The sequence below is a fragment of the Acipenser ruthenus genome, chromosome 8 (assembly GCF_902713425.1).
Source record: "Acipenser ruthenus chromosome 8, fAciRut3.2 maternal haplotype, whole genome shotgun sequence".
Classification (NCBI taxonomy): domain Eukaryota; kingdom Metazoa; phylum Chordata; class Actinopteri; order Acipenseriformes; family Acipenseridae; genus Acipenser; species Acipenser ruthenus.
The window spans coordinates 45,555,412-45,578,367 of NC_081196.1; the positions used below are offsets into that span (position 1 = coordinate 45,555,412).

Consider the following 22,956-nt stretch of genomic DNA (forward strand, 5'->3'; position numbering starts at 1 on the left):
CGTTGCAATAACGCATTGACCCGGAAGGGAAACGACGTGGCAGCCGCAGATTGGATAGGCGGTTGCACTTGTTTACCAAGGGGTCACGTGTGACAGCATAAAAGGGGACGGAGAATCGTAATCTGTTCCTTCGCTTTGGTTTAATGTGAGTAGAACCGAGAAGGACAGTAAAAGTAACCACAGAAAGTAAAACTGTGAGTGTCGTGTTTTGTTTGTTTGTAATTGTCTTGTCTTGTACATTACTAGACAGCTAACACAGTTCCAGAGCTGTTGCCAAGGGCCAGCACTAAACTGAACAACACTGCACCATTGTCACAAATATAAACCTGTATCACCCACCACGAGCACTGCTGCACACACCCAGTACTGGTGACCATGTTTGTATTATTGTGGGACGGATATCGTTTATTATTTGGGACTGGCTGTTCTTGTTATATACCCCGTGCTGTACACATTGGTGTGTATTGCCGGGGAATTATTGTTTGGTCGCCAGACCTGAAATTTCCAAAATAAAACATTTCCAAACCGGATTACAATTGTCTCTGTCTGCTTCTTTCACACCATGCATCACTCCTGCACCTGCTCCCACTCAGCCACTTTGTCACAAATAGTCATAAAACTTGGTATTTATTTAGCATATGTTATTGAGAGTTTAAGATTTTGGGGATATGGGGATGTCTGTATGTCACATATTTTTGCATATAAACATATCAGATTGCAATGAGTGGATCTGAGCTTTATGCGAACTACTAAAAGTATTAGTTTGAGATTGCCACAATATATAAATTATATATATATATATATATATATATATATAATGTCAAGAAGGAACCTAAAACAGAGTTGCTTAAAGTAAACACTTGGTTTATTCTCACACAAATAAATCGAAGAAAATAACCAGTTTAAACAATCCAGGTTCTTGTAACAGTTCCTCTTTCTCCAGGCTAACCCCGAGGTCCTGCTCACAGCCCCTTTTATAGGGGAGCTGGAGGGAGGCAGTGCCCGCCCCAGCCAATCCGCACATAGCTGGAAATACCCTGCCTGACAGTTGGTGAGGGAAAGTACAGGCAGATGTTGATGGGAAACTCCCCAGCCCAGGGATCCTGGAAAGTCCCTGCTAGAAGAAGTGGGCGGCGCCCGCCGTTACAATATATATAGTTATAGTCAAAAGTTTGCAGTAACTTGCCTTTAAAGCTGCAGCTTCGTAGCAGTGTCACACACTGTATGCAAGTTAGAGGAACAACACAGTAACTGCACCAGCAATGTTTACTGACAGGGAAAGTTCGAGATTAGTTAAATTAAACTTGGAGACCATAGAATATTGAAAGCAACCACTAATAAATACATTTAAAAAAGGAAATCAGAATACCTTTATTATATTTTATATATATATATATATATATATATATATATATATATATATATATATATATATATATACACACACATACACACACATCATATACACATAATTGAAGGAATTCCTGGTAAGATGGCAGTGCACAGAATCCAAACCTGTTTCCATAAAAATGTCATTGCATGCATGTATGTATGTATGATCAACAACCAGCCTAGTTCTTGTGGAAAATATGCACAGAACTTAGTAAAATTAAAAGGAACAAAAATGTGTCAATACATTAAAAGTGCATTTAATTTTCATACAATATACAAATGAATAAACAAGATTTACCTTGACTCCGTTTAAAAAAATATTAATCTGTATTACAGAATGCATACAGAACATATATAAAAAAATGACACATTAAGAAAACTACAACATAGATTTAAGAAAAGAAGCCAATATCCTGGCAAAAACAGATGACAACGGATGTTGTTTTTTCTTTTCCCGACAGCTGTAGTGCTTTAATAATAATAATAGACGATACAACTCTGGTTTTCAATTTATTTTTCATGTACAAAATATGCAGTGTGTAAAACAGTTCTGATACAAATAAAAAAAAAAGAACAAAACCAAAAAAGTCAATTCAGATTACAATTTCCAAACAGAATAATTTACTACTCTACACACACATTGTTAGTTACAAATACCTCTGCTGTATAGTTCTTTTTCTGTTTAATTTAACAAATAAAAAAACAGAACAATAAAGAAATCTGTGATTTGTTAAAAGTGATATGTGCAGATAGAAAGAAAATAGAAAAGAAGAGAGGCTGGTTAATATTATTTTATGTTATATATATATATATATATATATATATATATATATATATATATATATATATATATATATATATATATATAACATTATTATTTTATTTTTTACAAAGCAACTAGAGATCTTCAGAATCCAGATCTTTACGGTACACAGTGATTGAAAGATACAGAACGATAAGTGACCCCCCTCCCAGTACAAACGGTTGCTGAAATACAGTAACTATAGGACCACAAGATGACCTTGGTTTCATATCCAAAAGCATGGGCCAGTATTGCATAATTTGCTAGTATTTAAACTAGAAATGTAATGCTTGCTGCAATTTTTTTAAAACAAGTAATAACACTTTGTAACTAGGAATTTAGGGGAACTGCGTGGAGGTTAGATTCATTGGGGTCAGTTTTGTATTTTATACGGATATGCAGCCAAAAGCCTTTAACATTTCCCACTGGGGCACCATCCAGATTGCACTATTTCCACCAAAGCTCCTGGGAATATGAAACCTTCATGTTTTAATGCTCGCTGTCAAATTGCATGTGTACATAACTAAACTTTTTGATTATTAAAATACAAGTTTTGAGCTGACCAGGGGGGCTTCAAAGCATCCCCAGTTTCATATAACCCAATTATAAATCAATATGAAAATAAGCCAACAATAGCCAAATGACCACAACCAAGGTTTTAGTTACTAACTAGATCGAATGTGTTTTTCAAATTCAGTGACCAGGAGGGTATATACAGTAGTTCCAAGAACACTTTTAGATAGTCGTCATTTCCAGTTATACAAATCAGTGAACATGTGGCATGTAAGCACCGATATCAGTCTGAATCACCTGGAACAGCATAGCCACAACCACATAATGCATAAAAAAGACAGGCAGGCTCATTGTTATGCCATTATATAAACAGGAATGAAGTACGTAGTTGGCTTAGCCAGAACATCGGTAGCAGACGTTTTTATCTGCTGGCAATTTTTCAGAATTACTTATGGTTGGGACTACTAGCAAGGTTTCCTTAAAAAAAACCAGATTATGTACAGTATATATATATATATATATATATATATATATATATATATATATGGATATGGCACTGTTCTTGTTTTATCATGAAACACAAAACCAACACTATAGTGTAATTTAGTAATCTTAATGCCATGTTCTATAAACCACTTCCAACATATATGCAAATGTACTGACACACACTGTACACAACTAGAAAACATCCTGGAGAAAGGAGGGGAGGGAGAGGGATACATAAAGGTTTAGTGACATGTTAAGGAACTTGGATTTCACTAGTTGAAAATGAGGAATGGTTATAAAACCTGGTGTATAGATATTCACATCTGTACATGGGACAGCGTTCACAATGTTTAATCAGAACCTCTGAACAACCGTAGAGCATGCTTCACAAAACATTGTATAAAAAACAGTGACACTTTTTATATATATATTATTTATAAAACTGAACAATTTAAAATAAAATTAAAAGAAGTTACTGGTATGTCTGTCTTTCCTGTGCTATATCTTTTTTAAATGGAATGCAGATTGGATATTTTACATGCAAATGAATTTGTAAAAATAAAAAAAGCATTGCCACCTTTTTTATAATTATATATATATTATATATATATATATATATATATATATATATATATATATACACACACACACATACACACACACACACATATATATATATATATAAATGGTGTGTCTGCGTGATCTTGGAGATGTTCAGTTTCTTACAAAATTACAGTTTAAACCAGCTGACTACTCATACTTACAGTTTAAACCCACTCTTCAAAAGAAAATACAGAAATGGTCTTGCTTTGTCCCCCCACCCCCACTGCACCCCAACCTCACTCCAGTACTAGAACAGGGCTTCTCAAATGCAGCCACCAGGGGGATTTTACAGAGCCTTCAATTCAGCTTGTTTCACTCTTGCTGTCCTGGTTTTGACAGCGATAAACAAACAAACAGTCGATCCAAGATCTTGTATCAAATGTGGCTTTTTGAGAAGACAGTCTTTCTGATGCTTGTTTTATGAATAACCGAACATGGCACAAGTAGTTATGATTAAGGAGAAAAAGGTTACAGAAACAGTGAAAGGCACATGAAAAACCTGCTCATGAACTACACACTGTAGAAGAGGTCAGGATGCAGTGGAATGCTGTCTTTATTTGGGATGTTGCCTTAATCTGAATGTGCCATGCTGAAAACACTAGTGCTGTAAACATTACATTAAAATACATGCAGCCATGCCGATTTTCATGATCATTTCAAAACAAACATTGAAGCCAAGAGGTACACTCAGTAAAATACACACCTCTGATACTGACCTACAGCTAACTGCAGATATGTTATCATGATAGTGTTATTTCTGGTCTCAGGAGTGATGTTTTTTGGTAGGAGAGGCAGTGGCTTTGACTGGGGTGCCTATTCATTATAGTGTATTTAGTTCTATTTATTAGTGTGTTTTTTTCTTGTGTTTTTGGCTGTTTTACATTCACAATGCAGGTGGATCAATCTCACATGACATCTGGGTTGTTGGTTTCAGATATGCCCAGGTTTCACGCTTAGTCATTATTAACGTCCAGTTCTAAATAGATCATAATAATAGCTTGGTTGTGCGTAATTGATAAACATAAAATAACTACGTAAAAAACAACATTAAAAAGATACAACTTTTCATCTTCTGCTTCAGGTAGCATTGAAGTTATTAGGTTTAGATATGAAGACTGATGTTTTATTACGTGGGAAGCTAAAATGTTTTAGCTGTGTGTGTGTGTGTTTTCCAGTTTGATATTAATGTAAATGAGATTTATATACACACACACACTTAAGTTACACCAATACTTCCTTAAAAAAAATGTAAGCATTCAAACTCTGTGCACGCTGATTATGCACTACTCTGTATTAGTCTGCCAATACATCCTTTTCTGAAAGTAACAAGTAGCAACCCCCTGGCCACTGGAAACATTTTTGGCAAAGCTAGTGGTAGAATGTTGGACAAGAATGTCAATATAAATACACAGCTTTATCAACCCAAGGAACTCTTCTAAATATATACATAAGTATATTACATAAAGTATCCTTTACCAAGAGCTTGGCACGTGGAAACAAAAGTAGCTCACTGTGGTTGAAATAGTTTTTGTTTCAGCTAATGAATGGTGTGAAAAAAATACATTATCACTGGGAATAGCTAGATCTCTTTTTTCCTTTTAGCCTATACAGCAAAGAAGTCCTTACAAGTTTTGACCGACACCCGTTTATACTTATCCATGCTACAATTAACTCCGCAGATAACCATGGAAACTGAATAAAAAGCCAAGCAAAGAATTCTGTTACAGGCCTAAAATACTTCTCTTGCAATTGATGTTAAAAAGAGACCGCTGTGCATTATGCTATTAAAACAGCTATAAAAACACAACACATCTTTCAGTTTCCATATAAGTGATTCACTTAAAATGTATGTATGAGTTAAAATAATACTAAAAAAAACTGTCTCCAAAGCAGGTAACGAGTTGCAGGCCAATTCTATATTATAAAGTCAACAAAAAACAAAAATCCTAAAAACATGTGTCAAGGACGCTGCACTTCCATTGCTGACACACTCCCAAGGTTACTGCAATGTTGTGGGGAGGGTGGTTACTTCTGTAGTGGTCCTTTGTGATGAGCCTTATTGCTCATACCAGTGTCATTTACTACTACCTATGAACAATTAAAAGCTGGTTCCCCCAAGTTTATTGGAGTCCAAATAAATTGATTTTACACATGGTTAGACTTCTTTGTTCAAAGAAAATGCAGATGGTCAGTACAACAAGTTTGTCATCTGCTTTTTTATATATATACATATCATTTTTTCTTATTTTGATTTTTATGAAAAAAAAAAAAAAATTCTAAAAAATAAAACCAAAAAACAAACCAAAAAAAAAAAAAAAAAGAATTCTGAAACAAGACCCTAGACGGATGTTTCAGATTGTAACCGGAGCACAAACTTGTGTGACTTGGGGTCGATGAATTCCTCAGAGAGTTTGATGAAGGGAATTTTCTTAACAGTCACAACAAGGCTAAAGTCTGTGCACTTGAGGACAAAGACCACCCCATCGTGTAGGCCATTTGTAACAGCTTTCTCGCTGACGAGAGTCCACTGACGGGCAAACCAGCGGTCTTGACTGTACTGCAGTGTGGGTCCGGGGTTCAGATAACTCTCTAGGAAGGCCTGGAAGAAAAAAGGGGGAGAAACATACAAACAAAAACATCAAAATCAATCAAATAAACCAAGGACATCACAACTTAAATTAATAATCCTAGGAGATATCCATCATCTTGGATAAAGGCACCTGCCAAACAAATAATCTTAGCACCAACCAGTACCAAATATTGTTGATTACACAGCTTAGTACTAAAAAAAGAAAAATACCTTTGGTGTCATATTGTTTGTGATGCAGAAAGCCAGGTGCTGCTGGATGCTCTCCATTGTATGGCAGTGGTGCTGCCTAGTGGTGCGGAGGTATTTCTGCAACGCCCTGGCCATGGAAGGGAATATGGCCTGTGCTGCTTCACGGGGATCCATCACCTCCCCTGGGGCCTTCTTCTGCTCCTCCTCCTGCATGCGCTTGATGTGGGTGAATGCCTCCTCCACTGCCACCACCAGCCTACAGATAGGAGCAAGTTCAAATTTTATTTCACTTGTTCTTTGTTTTAAATTGAAGTATTTCATTATTTATTACCAGGGATCCTAGGAATCTGTTTGCTGCGGAAAAACACAGATTTTCTATGTTGGCAGAACATTTTTAGTTGTATGCTTGGGGCGGGGCAAAAAACATGCAAGGCTTTTTTTGTTTGTTGAATAACTAAATCAACTTATTATATATAATCATCAACACAGGCAATTTTGCTTTAAATTTACATAAACATACTTGCTCAATAAAGCTGCTTCTGGCATACAGAGGTCAAGGTTGAACAAGGCGCACTAAGTGGCACATTCATGTTGAAATGTAGCTGCAGTTTACTTCAGCATCCAGTGCGTTGTTATTACTGAACTGAAATCACCCCTAAAGATCGGGCAAGAAGTTTGGCAATAGCCATCCAGGTGACAAAGACTAACTAAACTAAACTATTTTTTGGTTTGTATTATTACTACACAGAAGTATTTGTAATGTTTAAAGTAAAATGCTAAGTTTTTTTTTTTTTAATATATTATTGATTGATGTCACTGGTGAGCTTGTAACTTCCTTAGAATTTAAAAGTGTACTAATAAATACTTCCTGTGCTAACTTATTCAACATAACTGTTTGTGTTTATTACACACAATAAACTAAATAGGTATCCCTTCATTCCACCCATAAAGCACTCTCTAAATGTGGCAGTAAACTACACATTTTAACACATACAGTATTTTATTCTCAAGAGAGCGCTTGATGAGCATTTACTATTTATTTATTTATTTTTTAAAGTCACCTTGATTTGCGCTTCTTTACTCGTCGGTCATGGTCTGCCTCTTCATAGTACAGATCATTGTGACTGGTGTCTCTCCGCCTGGCAGCAGCTGTGATCATGGCTCGGGACTGCCCTGCAGCATTGTTCTCTGGACCTGCAAACGCAAAACACAACATGCTAGGTTTGCAAGCATCACCCTACAGTCTGAACACTCGCTGCAGCACGTTAAGTTTTACAAAATACAGTCATTTTTAAAATGAATTGTATACAGTCGCTACCTTCTAAGTTGCACTTCCTAGAGTTGAATTGTGTTTTAGTAAAGAGAACGGCGACTGTTTTGAAATGTTTTTTTTGATAATTTGAATGTGCGACACCTCTGCCAACAAATCTATTGGTATTTCCATTAGTATGATGAAAAAGTAAAATGACCATGAACTACGTCCACTGTATGCACATGAACTCCATGAACTCCCAGATTCTGAATCTCAACAGGATTTGTTAAAGAATGTCCCGAGCAAGATTCATCCCAGCTGGAGAAGCGGTTCTCTAGATATGTAAACCCGTGCCACACACAGACGACTGATGAGTTAATAATAATGAAAGCAGCATAGGACACATACTGACCTCTCAAGATTGCTCTTTAGTCAAATGGTAAGATGTCTTTAAACTGAATTTATTGGTTCACAAACAGCCCTTGTTCCATTTAATTCAATGGGAAGAGATGCCAAGCCATGATGATAGACAACCTCAACACCACCCGATTATGATACTAATCAAGGACCTTTGCTAAAGGTCTTAAGTTTTATCACAGATGGCGACCTAAATACAAAGTGTGATGTGTACCACCTCCAGGAATATGCATCTGCAGTCTAAATGGCATGGTGGTGATAATTTGTGTCCTACTACCTTCATCTGGTGGCAACAAACACACACTACCAATGCACCTGGACGTTAACAGAATAAGCTGTATCTGCTGACTTTAATCCATATGGTACAGTTAGCAGTTTATTGACTTGTATAATGTCTCAGTGGTTCAAGGTTTCATCTGGTACAGCAAGTTGATGTTTTTAAAATGAGTTTGTATAGATAACAGGTTTTAGATTAATACAATGAAATCCTCAAATAATGAGAAACTTGATAATGGAGAGATGTGACAATGTTAGCAAGCAGGTGTAATCAAATCAGCTAACAGTGCCCTCTCATTTAAACTGTATCAAATATATCCTAGCCAGGATATGTGATTTCAATTTACAGCAACAGCATTAAAATATCCCTCAACAGGAAAGAAGCCTCCTCCTTTTTTTTTTTTTTTTTTTACCAGTGCCTGTTGAAATGTATACAGCAAGATTTTGGGACACATTGATGGCAAAAAAAAAAAAGGTATGAACACCTTAAGCAAGAATAATTCATTAAAAGGAAGGAAGCACAAAAAAAAGGAATTTCAGAGGCTGGAGGTTCAAATGCTAAAAGGCGACAAATATTTTGGTGAAAGTATTTACTTACTGTCCATAAAGTAAACTTTAGTTTAGTTCTAAGGGCAGCTGGAAGAGAAGCACAAAAACAAGAGAGATACACACAGGAAGAGAGTCACAAGACACAGAGACGCACAGAAACACACACAAGAGCAGACAAGAGCTGACAAAAACAGCAATGATCTGAAAATGTGGTTTTAAAACTGCTTGTTTGAATTCTGCAACAATGTGTATGGATATAACATACATATGATTAACAAAGACAGATGTCAGAATAATGTGTGTGTGTGTGAGAGAGAGAGAGAGAGAGAGTGTGTGAGTGTGTGCAGAAAACATGAGTATGAATTCCCCTAATATTCTAGCTTGCTGAGCTACATTTGGCCAGCTGATGGCACTGTGTGCCAAGTTTAAAAATTCTGATGCAGGTACATCAGTGCCAACCAGTGAAAATAAGTGCTGTATAAAATGTCAAAAAGTACATTTAAAAAACAAAATTCAGTAGTTTAAATTGTCACAGATGCCAACTATGACTATTACTACTTTGAATACTATGTTTTGGCCAACTACCTAAAAGTTGTCAACTATTTGTCCAATACCCCCTGCTCCCAACTACACTATGTACAGACATTGTATTACTGAATAAAGTCTATTGTGTACAGCAACATAAAAAACATCTTGCACATGGTTTATTACAATTACCCCCTGCTCCCAATTAGCAGTACAATATGAAATTAAAGTTTACAACTTGGATTCGGGAGGATGGACAAACCCCCACACAATTATCACTTCATCTAATTGAATCATATAATTTAATTAATACAAACTGAATAATTATCGCTAGCATAAATAACCTGTGTTCTCACCCTTCCTTTCGCATTTGTTCTTTCACAACCCACCACCCGCCCCCATCTATAACTTTAAATTTCTAAGTATAGTTCTATGGGGGGGTCTCCTGCCTTGTCCTGTGGCCAGATAGAGGATCTTCAAGCCAAGCAGGTGTTATGCCAAATTGTTGTTCTAGGTTAATTTGCTTCATGTGAGCAGTCTATATATGCACTGGGCCCAGGTGGTTCTTCCCACAATACCTCTGGTTTATTTCAGCTGCACTTACCATCCACATTATACACCTTCAGTCCTGCCATGTGCTTGGCTGCTCGCGATTTGGAGGCTGTCAACAATGCAGGATTGTGCACAGAGAAATCTTTGTAATAATTCTCCAAAATTACCACAGCAGCTCGCTGAATGCTGTGAAAACATAGATATTGTTAGTATTGGATTTTTTTTTTTACCTTCAAAAGAAAAGTGGGTCAACAGTGAGGGTACATTTCTTACATCTTGCTACACAGAACATTTCAAAATACATTAAAACCAAAGCAAGTCTTTGGTTCTATTTCTAATTATAAATCAGCATTTTTCATTTACAACCTCAGGACTAGAATAACCTAGATAGTGACATTTTTGTGAATAAAAGAAAAATGCCATATCAAATTGAATGGTTCGTAAACATGTTGTAAAATGAGATTAAAGCAATCTGGCAGTGAAAAATTTTACAGGACAGCAGCTTTTAGAGAATCATAGAATATAGCTGTGCATCAACAGTGAAGACAACCTCAAAGAACGTGGTCTATATCATTCCTATGACAAGCAATAAAAAACAGTGTGTCACTAATTTCCATCACCTGTAATGAAATTGGATTGAATAAAAAAATAAAATCCTAGAACACTGTAAATCTTCTAGCAATTCTCAATCCAATTCCAACATACCAACCCTTATGTTCAAATTGTGGGATTTTAACACCAGATTAACAACTGCTTCAAATGCTCGTTGGTTTTGTAATGTCAAATTGAAAACTGAAAAAGCTGAACCTCCAAACTCATTTAATTTGTTTACACAATTATTTGAATTCAAGACAAGGGTGTCCAAATGGGAAAGTGTAGCTCATTAACCCACTCTCCCAGCTATCCGTCAAAATATACATTTTTAAAAGGCAATCCAGGTCAGGGATGGAAATAAGACTCCCACTGCATAGCAATTTGATCCATTCCTGGTTTTAATATAAGGTTAACAACACATCTGAGCTTGTTACCGATAAACTGTAGCTAATGTATCTTATAGTAAGCCTGGAATGGGCAAAATTGCTATGCAATTGGAGTCTTATTTCCATCTCTGCACCCACACCACAAACATGAAGTTTTATTAAGAAGTCTGTGGGGTATTTATTTGAAGTGATTCAACATTTCAGGATCAAACATGTTAGTAGCCTGAGGGGGGAGTCCAAAAATGCAGTCAACATAAAACACTGCAATACATCTTAATTAATATAGTACTGTTAAAATAATCAAACTGTAATCAACCCTTAGAACAAAAGGAAAACTTGTGTGTGCCTTTGAGAAAACAGCAAAAGCAGCAAAATTGAAAGAGACTATTTTCAGTTTGACTAGCACAAATCTCTCACCATCAGATGACTTAAAACCCATTCCGAGAATAGTTTTTCAAAACATGTCCCAGGGTCAGCTGGGTAATTTGTTAAGTAGCAGTAACTTAATTGCGTGCCGGCACCACATGGTTTCATATACAGCAGCATGTGGTTCTGATTCTCAAAGACAGCTTAAAATGCCTTTAATTTAAAACCTGGAACCAGCCAAGAAAGTTAAATCCAGTAGCTAATGTAGCATTTCGCCAGATACATTTCAGAATAGCATGCTTTAAGGTAAATACCCATAAACCCCAGCCATTCTCCAAAAATGCGATAACGTCATGAAGGTCTTTCGGCCAACACAAAACTACATCAGAATGTCTTGCAAGGACTTGGTCCGAAATAAATGTGTTAAAAATGCCAGAAACGGCTGGCCTGCACCTATATAAAAATGAATGCAAATTTACTTAAAATACCAAAAAAAAAAAAAAAGATAAACTGACAAAAGGAAACATGCTGGGCTGTTTCTTTGATTAAGTATTTTAAAAATATAAAATTGACAGCGAGGTGTGTCATTATAAATCTGCATGTGTTTTGCATTTGTTACATGTATATTTGTACGATTTATAATGTAATGGTAAAGGGATCACACACAACTAGGACCTCACTGGCTTCCACAAACAGTACTGACAGCATACATCTCGGCCTGCTTTCTGTGTATTTGTCACGTGTTACACAGCTAGATAGATAGATAGATATCCCCACCCCAATAGAAAACTAGTTATTAGTACAACTTGGCTGTGAAGAAGGGTGTCTCTTACACTTCCTTGTAATAAAGTTCAAGCTCAGTCCTTGCTCATGAAGAGAAATAAAAAAGGTCTTTCAATTCTAGACAGTTCAGATATACATGTACACAATAGATGGGTGGGGTAGCTCAGTTTCTGAGAAAACTCAAAAACACAACAAATTCTTATTTAAATGTGAGCTCTGAAAGATCATAGTGCATCTGTTTACCTTTCAAATCAATGTGAAGATTTATTTTTGATTTGCAGACTACAATCACAAAGATTAAAGCTGTAAAAGAGTACCTTCGATATACTGCAAAATTAGTTAATTTCTTTCACTTCTTGTCAGGGGAGACACATTTCTTGTTAAAACTATGTACTATATGGACCTTTGTCTGCTTGTTTTGATTTCTGTATGTTGCTCTTTACAGCACAGACATCTCCAGACTTATTTACTGGGTGACAGAAATATGCACACCTGGCAAAATGCAAACAGTAATAACAATATTGTACACAAATCAAGCAATATTTTGGCGATATACTCCAAAGCTTCAAACTTTATTCCTGACCCGCAATTCCAGTCAAGTTAGACAATTACATTTTTAAACAAAACAGGGACACACACACATCCAGAATTAAATGAATGTAGAAGTAAAAATGCCATTACCTCAGGTGACCCAGGCTATAGAAGTACGTCTCCCCATCAGTGGAGCGGGTGGCTTTGACCGAGAACATGGGCTGCAGCTGACGCATCTCCAGCAGCACAATGGCCAAGTAGTGGATAAAGAGCAAAGCGTCCACCAGTGAGACGGCATACTGCACGATACCCTGGTAGTTGCTGTCTTTTGTTTCCAGGATGCGCACGCCATAGAACAACCAGTAAGAGACAACAAACAGGAAGATGAGCACCATGAGCAGGACTCTGAAGACGAAGACACGGGGCATACCAGCCCGGGGCGGACGGAAGAAGAGTGCCCAGGTGCCCAGCAGCAGAATGAGTAGCTTGAAGGCCACCGAGATGAAGAGGCCCTCACAGGCTGTGCCGCAGGGCTCCAGCTTGTCCCTCCACAGCACCTGCGGCAGGATTAGGAAGGCGATGGGCGTCAGAAACACGAGTAGCCCCAGAACTGCTGCCACGGTCAGCCCCAGGTAGCGTTTGCAGTCCAGTCCCACGCTGTCCTCCATGTCTTTGCTGATCCGCGCAATGTCCTCCTGGGAGATGCTGTGCTCGGACGTCCCTGTGACTGCTGTCGTGGTCTCACCCCAGTTGTCATCCTGCGGGAAGAACCAGAGCAGAGAAACGAGTAGGATTAATAAGGGAAGCCTATTTCACAAAGGTACAACAGAGGATTGAGTAGGATACTTTGGTGAGAGAAATACCTTATAATACTTACGGCTAATAACATGAGTGCTGTATGTAGCTTACTGTAAATCATCTCTAATTTAAACCATAAAAACTACTTCAAATGAATTTTTTTATTTTATTTTTAATAAAGTCACTTGAGGACTTGTAGCTCACTAAAACAGGACTGACAATCCTGCTTACTGAAGTGCATTAATCATGCCTTATACAGGCATCGTAGGCACTTGCTTTTACTAAACAAAAGATGGTCTTGCTTTCAGAGAATTCACATGTAGACAAAGAACGGCTGACATGACGTAAAAACCTGCAGCAAAGCCATCGTCTGTCAGGTAATACCACTGAACCTGTCAAAGCGTGTGTCTTAAAACTACTGGAGCAATGGACTGAAGATTGTGTGGAGTTTGAAGTCAGTTTGTTGCTGAAGTTATAAATGGTATTCAACTGAACTACAACATAGAATTAAATACGTAAATAAGGCACAGGTTTTTTTTAAAAAAAATTGTTTTAGTTTTCTGCAAAAAAATTATTCTCTTCTTACCTAGTAGTAGTATTTATACACTCCTTTTATTTCAGCAGCCTAAAGGAAGGGTTACTTGAGACTGATATATACAGTTCTCAATCCAGACAGATGTATGGGATATAAATATGGGTTTAGAAAAAGAAGTAAGTGGATAATAAATTTGAATACACATTGCCATTTTTGCATCGGGCAATAAATGCAGCCCATCACCCAACTGAATGAGTTTTATTGCAGTATATTACAGCCAAATGGGATATTCTGTCAGTTGATAACATTTTAAAATGTCTGGAATAGTGCAGAAACAATTTATCACCAGATATGCAAAACCCCGATTAAAATGCCCTTGGTAAGTTATGTGTGTGTGTGTGGGTGGTCTGGGCTTTTAGTTGCTTTACTTGAGATGAATGCTAAATGTTCTGATATCTAACAGTACAGTATTATCTAAGGCTGGCACCAGCAGGCCCCCTGAAACAGAGTGTTGAGAATTGTGCATAATGCAAGGCAATAGATCATTCCCTGGTCTTCAACAAACATAAATAAATACATAAAAAAGAAACATTACAGGATTGGATTGAAGGGCATTCACAAATCTAAGCTGACAACTAAAAATTAGTGAAGATTTTTTTTTTGTTTGTTTTTTCTTTCATTCTTCAGGTTACACAACAGAGCAGGACAACATCAATGCTGAACAAGGCTGGTGAACTGAGACTATCTGTAGCCTATACAGTAGCATCCAGACAGATTTACTGGGAAACTAGAGTGTCTATTGGACTGGAATTTGGTCAAGATGCTGCAGTTTGTAACCGTGCTCTTATAATTAAATCATTAAAAAATAAAAAAAAAAACACCAACACCCTTAAAAAGCAGCATTTCCTAAAGGTCTGAAGCTCCCTTAAGAAGGGGGTAACAAATGTGAACATTGAAAAATACTTTAACACACACTTCCTGTCCTGAGCGAACAGAACTGCTGTGCCTAATTTATTTACTTACTTAATTGCACAAAGGATGCATTTTCTACAATTCATTAATTGGGAAACCTCTTTCACGATACAAAGATACATTTACTGGCCAGTAGGTGGTTTAAAAAAACAAAAACAAAAAACAGGATATAAGAAATATATATAAAATAAATATATATAAAAATGAGAGGAGGCCATTCGGCCCATCTTGCTTGTTTGGTTGTTAGTAGCTTATTGATCCCAGAATCTCATCAAGCAGCTTCTTGAAGGATCCCAGGGTGTCAGCTTCAACAACATTACTGGGGAGATGGTTCCACACCCTCACAATTCTCTGTGTGTAGAATTTTGAATGCCTGAATCAGATCACCGTTTAAACCCAGGATAATTCTGGTCGCTCTTCTTTGCACTCTATTTAGAGCAGCAATATACTTTTTGTAACAAGGTGACCAGAACTGAACACAATATTCTAGATGAGGTCTTACTAATGCATTGTAAAATTTTAACATTACTTCCCTTGATTTAAATTCAACGCTTTTCACAATATATCCGAGCATCTTGTTGGCCTTTTTTATAGCTTCCCCACATTGTCTAGATGAAGACATTTTTGAGTCAACAAACTCCTAGGTCTTTTTCATAGATTCCATCTTCAATTCCAGTATCTCCCATATGATATTTATAATGCACATTTTTATTGCCTGTGTGCAGTACCTTACACTTTTCTCTACTAAATGTAATTTGCCATGTGTCTGCCCAGTTCTGAATGCTGTCTAGATCATTTTGAATGACCTTTGCTGCTGCAACAGTGTTTGCCACTCCTCCTATTTTTGTGTCGTCTGCAAATTTAACAAGTTTGCTTACTATACCAGAATCTAAATCATTAATGTAGAGTAGGAAGAGCAGAGGACCTAATACTGATCCCTGTGGTACACCACTGGTTATCTCGCTCCATTTTGAGGTTTCCCCTCTAATCAGTACTTTGTTTTCTACATGTTAACCACTCCCTAATTCATGTGCATGCATTTCCTGGAATCCCTACTGCATTCAGATTGAGAATTAATCTTTTATGCAGGACTTTGTCAAAAGCTTTCTGGAAATCTAAATAAACCATGTCATATGCTTTGGAATTATCCACTGTCGATGTTGCATCCTCAAAAAAATTAAGCAGGTTAGTTTGACATGATCTCTCTTTCCTAAAACCATGCTGGCTGTCTCCCAGGATATTGTTACCATATAGGTAATTTTCCATTTTGGATCTTATTATATTTTCCATAAGTTTACATATAATAGAAGTCAGGCTTATTGGTCTGTAGTTACCTGGTTTGGTTTTGTCTCCCTTTTTGTGGATCGGTATTATGTTTGCAATTCTCCAGTCTGTCGGTACAACCCCTGTGTCAAGAGACTGTTGCATGATCTTGGTTAGTTGTTTGTAAATAACTTCTTTCATTTCTTTGAGTACTATTGGGAGGATCTCATCTGGCCCAGGAGATTTGTTTATTTTAAGAGCTCCTAGTCCCTTTAACACGTCTGCCTCTGTTATGCTAAAGTTATTTAAAACTGGATAGGAACAGGTCGACATGTGGGGCATGTTGTATGTATCCTCCTTTGTAAAAACTTGTGAAAAGTATAATTAATCATTTAATATATTTGCTATTTTTTTTTCTTCATCTATGATTTTGCCATTTGTATCTCTTAGACATTTAACCTCCTCTTTGAATGTTCTCTTGCTGTCATAATATTGGAAAAACATTTTGGAATTGGTTTCAGCCCCCTTAGCAATGTTAATTTCTATCTCTCTTGGCCTTTCTAACTTCCTTTTTGACTTGCGTTTGCAGTTCCCAGTACTTTCTGTGTACTTTGTTTTTGGTCCCTTTTAAACGCTCTGTAAAGTGCTTTTTTCGCTGAATATTTTTCTTTAATTGATCTATTAAACCATTTTGTTTTAGATTTAGATTTGTCTACTTTTGGGGTGTAATTGCTTTGCGCCTCTAGTACTACATTTTTAAAAAACAGCCATCCTTTTTCTGTGGATGTTTCCTCTATTTTACTCCAATCTACTTCTGTAGATTGTAGTAAAATAATCGTGACAAACTAGAAGACTTTAAAGTTTAGAGCTTATCTTTATCACAACGTACCCATGCATTCTTATACACAATAACAATGTTGTCATTTACGTAAACTGTTAACATTCCAAACATGTAAAAGTTTAATCATTCAAACAAATTCTTGAAAAATGTGTGTGAAGCCAACAAGCTGCATATACTGTTCAGGGTCAGTACAGATAAAGAAAACTCTCCTTCCTGAAGCCAAATGGGTTTCGTTCCAAAAGCCCTTGAGTGAAGCCCTGCTTTACCAACACCATGTTATCAGGGAACACACTAAAGAAAACTAAGCTTAGTTTAACCTAGCACTGTCTGAGCCAAAAGATCTGGCACAGACAAGCAAGGTGTAATCTCAGCTGTGCCCATAATAAATACCACAAGAGATGTTTAAGGAATCCCAGGACTTCAGACTACTGCTGCTACAAAGCAAACAAGACTAGATCATTTTATAGCATGTTGTTAAGAAGCACACACAGTCGTCTTAGTTAACATGAACAATACTACTGCAAACCCCTGGCCTTGTGGTTTGTATCTTTATCTTAAAAGATTGGAACAGCAGCAGTAACCTAGATAAACGGAAAGCCTTTTTTTATATACATATACATGCATTTTATTTCTGAAGAGCTTAACTCACAAAAAGATACAAATGTGATAATCTGGCATTAACCACAGCTAACATTTTATAGATATCTTAATAGGGACTAAAAGTGACAAAAAGTTTGCAAAAACAGGACTATCAAAAGTCGAGGCTTTCCCCAACAAATTCCACTAATAACCTGCCTATCTTGTGTACAGTCATTAGCAATCATTAGCACTATTTCAGGTCAAACTAATAGCTATTATAAATCAGTGTTTTCAAATGCTAGGAGACAGATTTATGAATTCCAGAGACTGGGGTTATGACATATACTTCTAACTGTAGGAATCGGAAGCAGATTTCAGACCTCCCCAGGGAGTCAGGGCATGGAGACACCAAGCCACAAAACCAGCCAGGCCCCAAGACTTTTAAAGTTTTCGGCTAGACACTTAGCTACAGAACTTCATTCTTCACCATATGTCTTCACAAGAGGACTCCTGCGCAAAAAAACAGTATCTGTTCCACCGTGGATCCAGTCATAATGGTGCTTCTTAACTGTCCATCATATAAAAGCAATTTTACGATTTCAAAAACTGTAATGTACTCCATCCGACAAGAAAGGAAAACTCCCCTTTTGCCTTAAGGGGTAATGTACAACCATACTTTCATGCTGCATTTTTTAAACATGAAAGCCTGTTGTCTGCAGCGAGTCACTTTACACAGAGGTGTGGTTAGCATATGACAATTAGAAAATGCTTTTCCGGTTCGTAACACCGTGAAATCTAAAGGGATTGGGTGACAGAAAGACGAGAGATTACAACAGGAGCACACAATACAGGGCCTCAATTTACAACTTGCTAACAAATCAAATGCCAGTCTCAGTCTTTGAATGATTCGTATCCATTACAATATTCTGTCATATCCTGGGGATATATAAAATACGGCATGGATTGAAATAAGTTTTGTCAGCATGTCAGGTGCACATTTCGTAACTCACCAGAAACTTCAGTAATACAACCTTTTTTAAATAGTATTTGTACATAGATAATCAGTAAACTGGAAAAAAGCGTTTGAAAGTTAGACAGAAAAAATCTGATTTTACATTGAATGAAACATTATTTGTTTTGTTCACAATAATGATGTAGAAAGCAGGCTTGATTAGGTTTAAAACTAGAGCAAGTGGCTCTCAATAGGACTGCTTCCTTTCTGTAGTTTACAGATTCAAGATGAAAAGACTTGTTTCTTTTCTTAATACAATACATTTACAGATACTGAAGTGGCACAATGCGTTTAAAGCTCTTACCGCTGAAATGAAGTGCAGCTCTCCAGTACCATAAGTTTATATCTCAGTAGGGCGATAAAAACCGGTTATTCTCTGTCTCATTCGGTATGCTTGATTAGCAGGAGGGGAAATCGCTTTCAGTGGGCAGCAGAACTTAACCCTGCTTTTTCAATGGAGCTTTGCAATTCAAATAATAGAAGACCAGATCAATTTGAAATAGATTCCTGAAAAGAGTGGACTTCTAAACCTCTCAAGACCTGATCATTTGCTCTAAAAACATCACTGGGAAAAAGGGGCTTAAAACCTCTCAGACAGGTGAAACCTTGACATCTTACATTTACACACAGAAGCGGTTACACTTACAGCACACCCAGTCACATCTCCTCTCTGCTGCTATAAATTATGGGTGCAAGCAAAACCTAGAGGGGAGAAACTGGTCAAAAAAGACCCCAGGTGTCTTCGGTTTTATTCTGTACAGTGTATTGTACTGGGGGTCCCAGAAGGATAATACTAAATACAAAAACACAATATACTCAATAGTAAGTTTTGTAGTTACTGTATAAAAAGTTCCAGAGAAATAAACACACGACAGACAACTTAGCGTGGGGAATTCCTACCAAAAACCTGAATTTGGTGCTTGCAAATTTTTAATGAACAGCCAATTAATTTACGTTACAAAGGGAGTGATAGTAAGCTTGTTAATTGTAAGGCTTCTGAGTTTTTGTATCTATTAATTTTATTTTTTCAGTGCTTATTTTTAGCTATTTGAGTTATATGTAAATCATTTTAATTTTTTAGGCTTTTGGTTTTTATACACTGTATTAAATTATTGTTTTTGGTTACTTTTATTTTTTTTCTGCCACAATGTGTATAGTAACGTGACAGTATCTTTTTTTCAATTTATTTATTTATTTTTTCACATTGCCTCAGTTTGCAATTATGTTTTAAATTCCAGTAGCGTGTAGATATTCCCTATCGTATAGCTTTAAAACTGGCGAGCAAGAACATCTCATTTTAAATCTTGCACAAGTGTTACAATCCTCCAATAGAAATGCAGGAATTTGCTAGGGCTGCAAAGAAGGGTACATTTTGACCTTCGAAGGTTCGGGACACATTACCGAAGAAAGGTTCGAACCGTCGATGTTACTCATTTGCATAATTTATCGGTGATGTCGCCATAGCCTCTTGTTTATATTTGATTGAAAATCCTATTTTTACAGGTAATCCATATACAGGTAGTGGACAAAAAAATGGAAACACCAATGTAAAGTCACTTAATACTCTTTTATTGAGATTTTACCATTTTTTTCCATTTACACCCATTCATTTCATTCATTTTACATTTCTTTTAAAGATGACATTCATGCATACAGACATACATTTTGTTTTAAAAGCATTTAAAATACATTTAAAAACACCAAGACAATCGTGCTTTGTACATGGTTAAAACAGACACAGATTAAAATCAACATGAAAAAAACCTGTGCTGCTTTAAAAGTGACTGGAAAAAAAGAACCATCTATAAAAAACCAGTGCTTGTGAGGGCAGGGGAGTGCTCTCTAAAAAAGTTCAAAAGTGAACATAAAACAGAACAATAAAACTATAGAACTAAAACAGGGACAGGGGAATAGGGACAGTGTATAAAACAGTGAGTTAAAATTCTAAAATTTTAAAACACTTAAAATGTAACTTTTAATAGTTAACATTAAAAATCTTTTAGATACATAAACAAAACAAAACAAAATCAAATAAACCATTCAAAATAAATCAAATAAAAATCCATAAAACTGAAACAAGACGACTACATAAAACCAGGGCACCGTTCAAAAACGGTCATGCCAGCTAAAAAGGGCGGAATGCTGGCATGACAGAATAAATAAAAGGCTTAGCGGTGCCCCGTAGTCCCGCTCCTAGGAGCTAGCGGTTCCAGTTTATTCCTTCATTCCATCTTCACGTCCTGAAGTCCGGCGATCCTCCACTCTGCGCAGGCCTTGTCCTTCCCGAGGGTCCGGATGTCCAGAATTACAAAGTCCTTAATAAGAGTTTGTGCCCTTCTGGTCGTGGTGATAGTGTCTAGCTCCTGTTTGTGGTAGACACAGACGTTATGGCCCTCCCACAGGATCTGCTTGACAACATTGATGACACGCCAAACGCACTTAGCTGTACTGGTAGCGATTCCTCCCGCAGGCCCATAGGATTGGGCCACTATGGTATCCCGCTCTGTTTAGTTCTCGGCGGACCGTTGTTGATGAAACTGGCTGCTCGCGCCCCAGGTTGAACTTTACAGTCAATTGATCTGCAGTTGCTCGCCTGTTTTGCCATGCACTTCGAATTAATGCATGGATAATCACAATCCTGGAGTATGCGCTTCTGCCCACTGTTGCCCTTTGCTGATGATGTCTTTCCCTCGGAGTTCCATGCCGACATCACCTTAGACACCGTTGCTCGTGAAACATCAGCAAGTTGAGCTGTCTTGGTCACTGAAGCGCCTGCCAAACGTGCCCCAACAATCACCCCTCTTTCAAAGTCACTGAGGTCTCCTCTTGCAGCCATGCTAGCCATAATTCTAGGCAACCAGGCCTGTCCAGCATTTTTATACATGACCTTAAGCATGCTGGGATGTTATTTGCTTAATTAAATGCACAAGCCACACCTGTGTGGAAGCTCTTGCTTTCAATATACTTGGTGTCCCTTATTTACCCAGGTGTTTCCATTTTTTTGTCCACTACCTGTACATGGAATAAAACATTCACATGTAGTTTAAAAATACATTATATTAGAACAGTAATCATGTATTTTATAATTTAAATAAAAATACATGTTGTTTATTTACACGTAACTGAGCCTGCTTGCGACATATACAGTAAGCTTGCATTGCAGCAGCAGCACCAACTGCTGCGGACAAAACTATTTAAAAGTCACCTTTCCAAGCAGGTTATCAGTCACATTTTACTAGTACAAAAAATATTAATACTACTAATAACGCTTGTCAAGTGACCCCAGAGATTGGTTATGCCTCCATGATACCAGCCGCTTGCATAGTTTGCATTCAGCTTTTTCTTTTGGTCGTCGGGGCATTTAACAAAAAAATCCCAAACAGCAGAGGGGTTTTGAGACATTTCTTTCAATACAGCTTATGCCTTGCACTATACAACGCTTTGCTGTCGAGATGGCGAATGAAGAAATTAAAGGTTTGCCTCTGGATAACACAAGCTGGAGCGGGGAGGGGCGGACGGTGCTCAGTTTTCGAAATTAAAATTATTAGCGTTGGCGTATATTTTGTATGTTTCAAACATATTCTACAGTACATTAGGCATTCAGTACATATTTTACTGAAGTAATACAGCCACTAGAGTTACAAGCCCACTGCTTCGGATACTATACCCTGCTCCATATGTGGTAGCTGCACTACAGTTGCTACGTATAACGATTTGATAATGGATTTTAATAACATTTGTTTACGTAATATGCATTATACAAATCAAAAAGATCGAAGTTTGCATGCGAGTGACATTTAATGTGTGATTTATAGTATTCACACATTGTCAAACAGTTTGTTAACAGGAAGAAAAAAAAACAAACAAAAAAAAACACACACAGAGTGCGTGAACCCGTCTGACGAACCTTCGAAGGTTTAAAACAATCTTCTAATCCCTGGCTAGCGAATGAACCTTCGAACCTTTGGACACAGCCCTGGAATTTGCTGCCACTCAGTAGTTGGCGTGGGTTTAAAGTATTCAGAACGAATCAATGCGAGAGACCCAACTCAGGAAGGAGGGACATTGCCCAACTGCACTGGGAAGATTTTTTTTTTTTGTAGGTATTTTATTTTTTATTTTTTTCACAGGGAAATGGGTCAAGTTAACG

General features: G+C 37.1%; 1 protein-coding gene across 1 annotated transcript in view; it reads right to left on the bottom strand.

Moving 5' to 3' along the window:
• Positions 1-1,889: 1,889 nt before the first annotated feature.
• LOC117406661 (vang-like protein 1) overlaps positions 1,890-22,956 on the bottom strand; it is a 40,578-nt gene continuing 19,511 nt past the window's right edge. The window contains exons 4-8 of the mRNA XM_034010867.3: positions 12,957-13,564; positions 10,199-10,332; positions 7,637-7,769; positions 6,597-6,831; positions 1,890-6,395 (exon numbers count right to left, since the gene is read on the bottom strand). Of these exons, the coding sequence (XP_033866758.1) occupies positions 6,135-6,395; positions 6,597-6,831; positions 7,637-7,769; positions 10,199-10,332; positions 12,957-13,564 (1,371 nt within the window). The 3' untranslated portion in view covers positions 1,890-6,134. The remainder of the gene's footprint in view (positions 6,396-6,596; positions 6,832-7,636; positions 7,770-10,198; positions 10,333-12,956; positions 13,565-22,956) is intronic.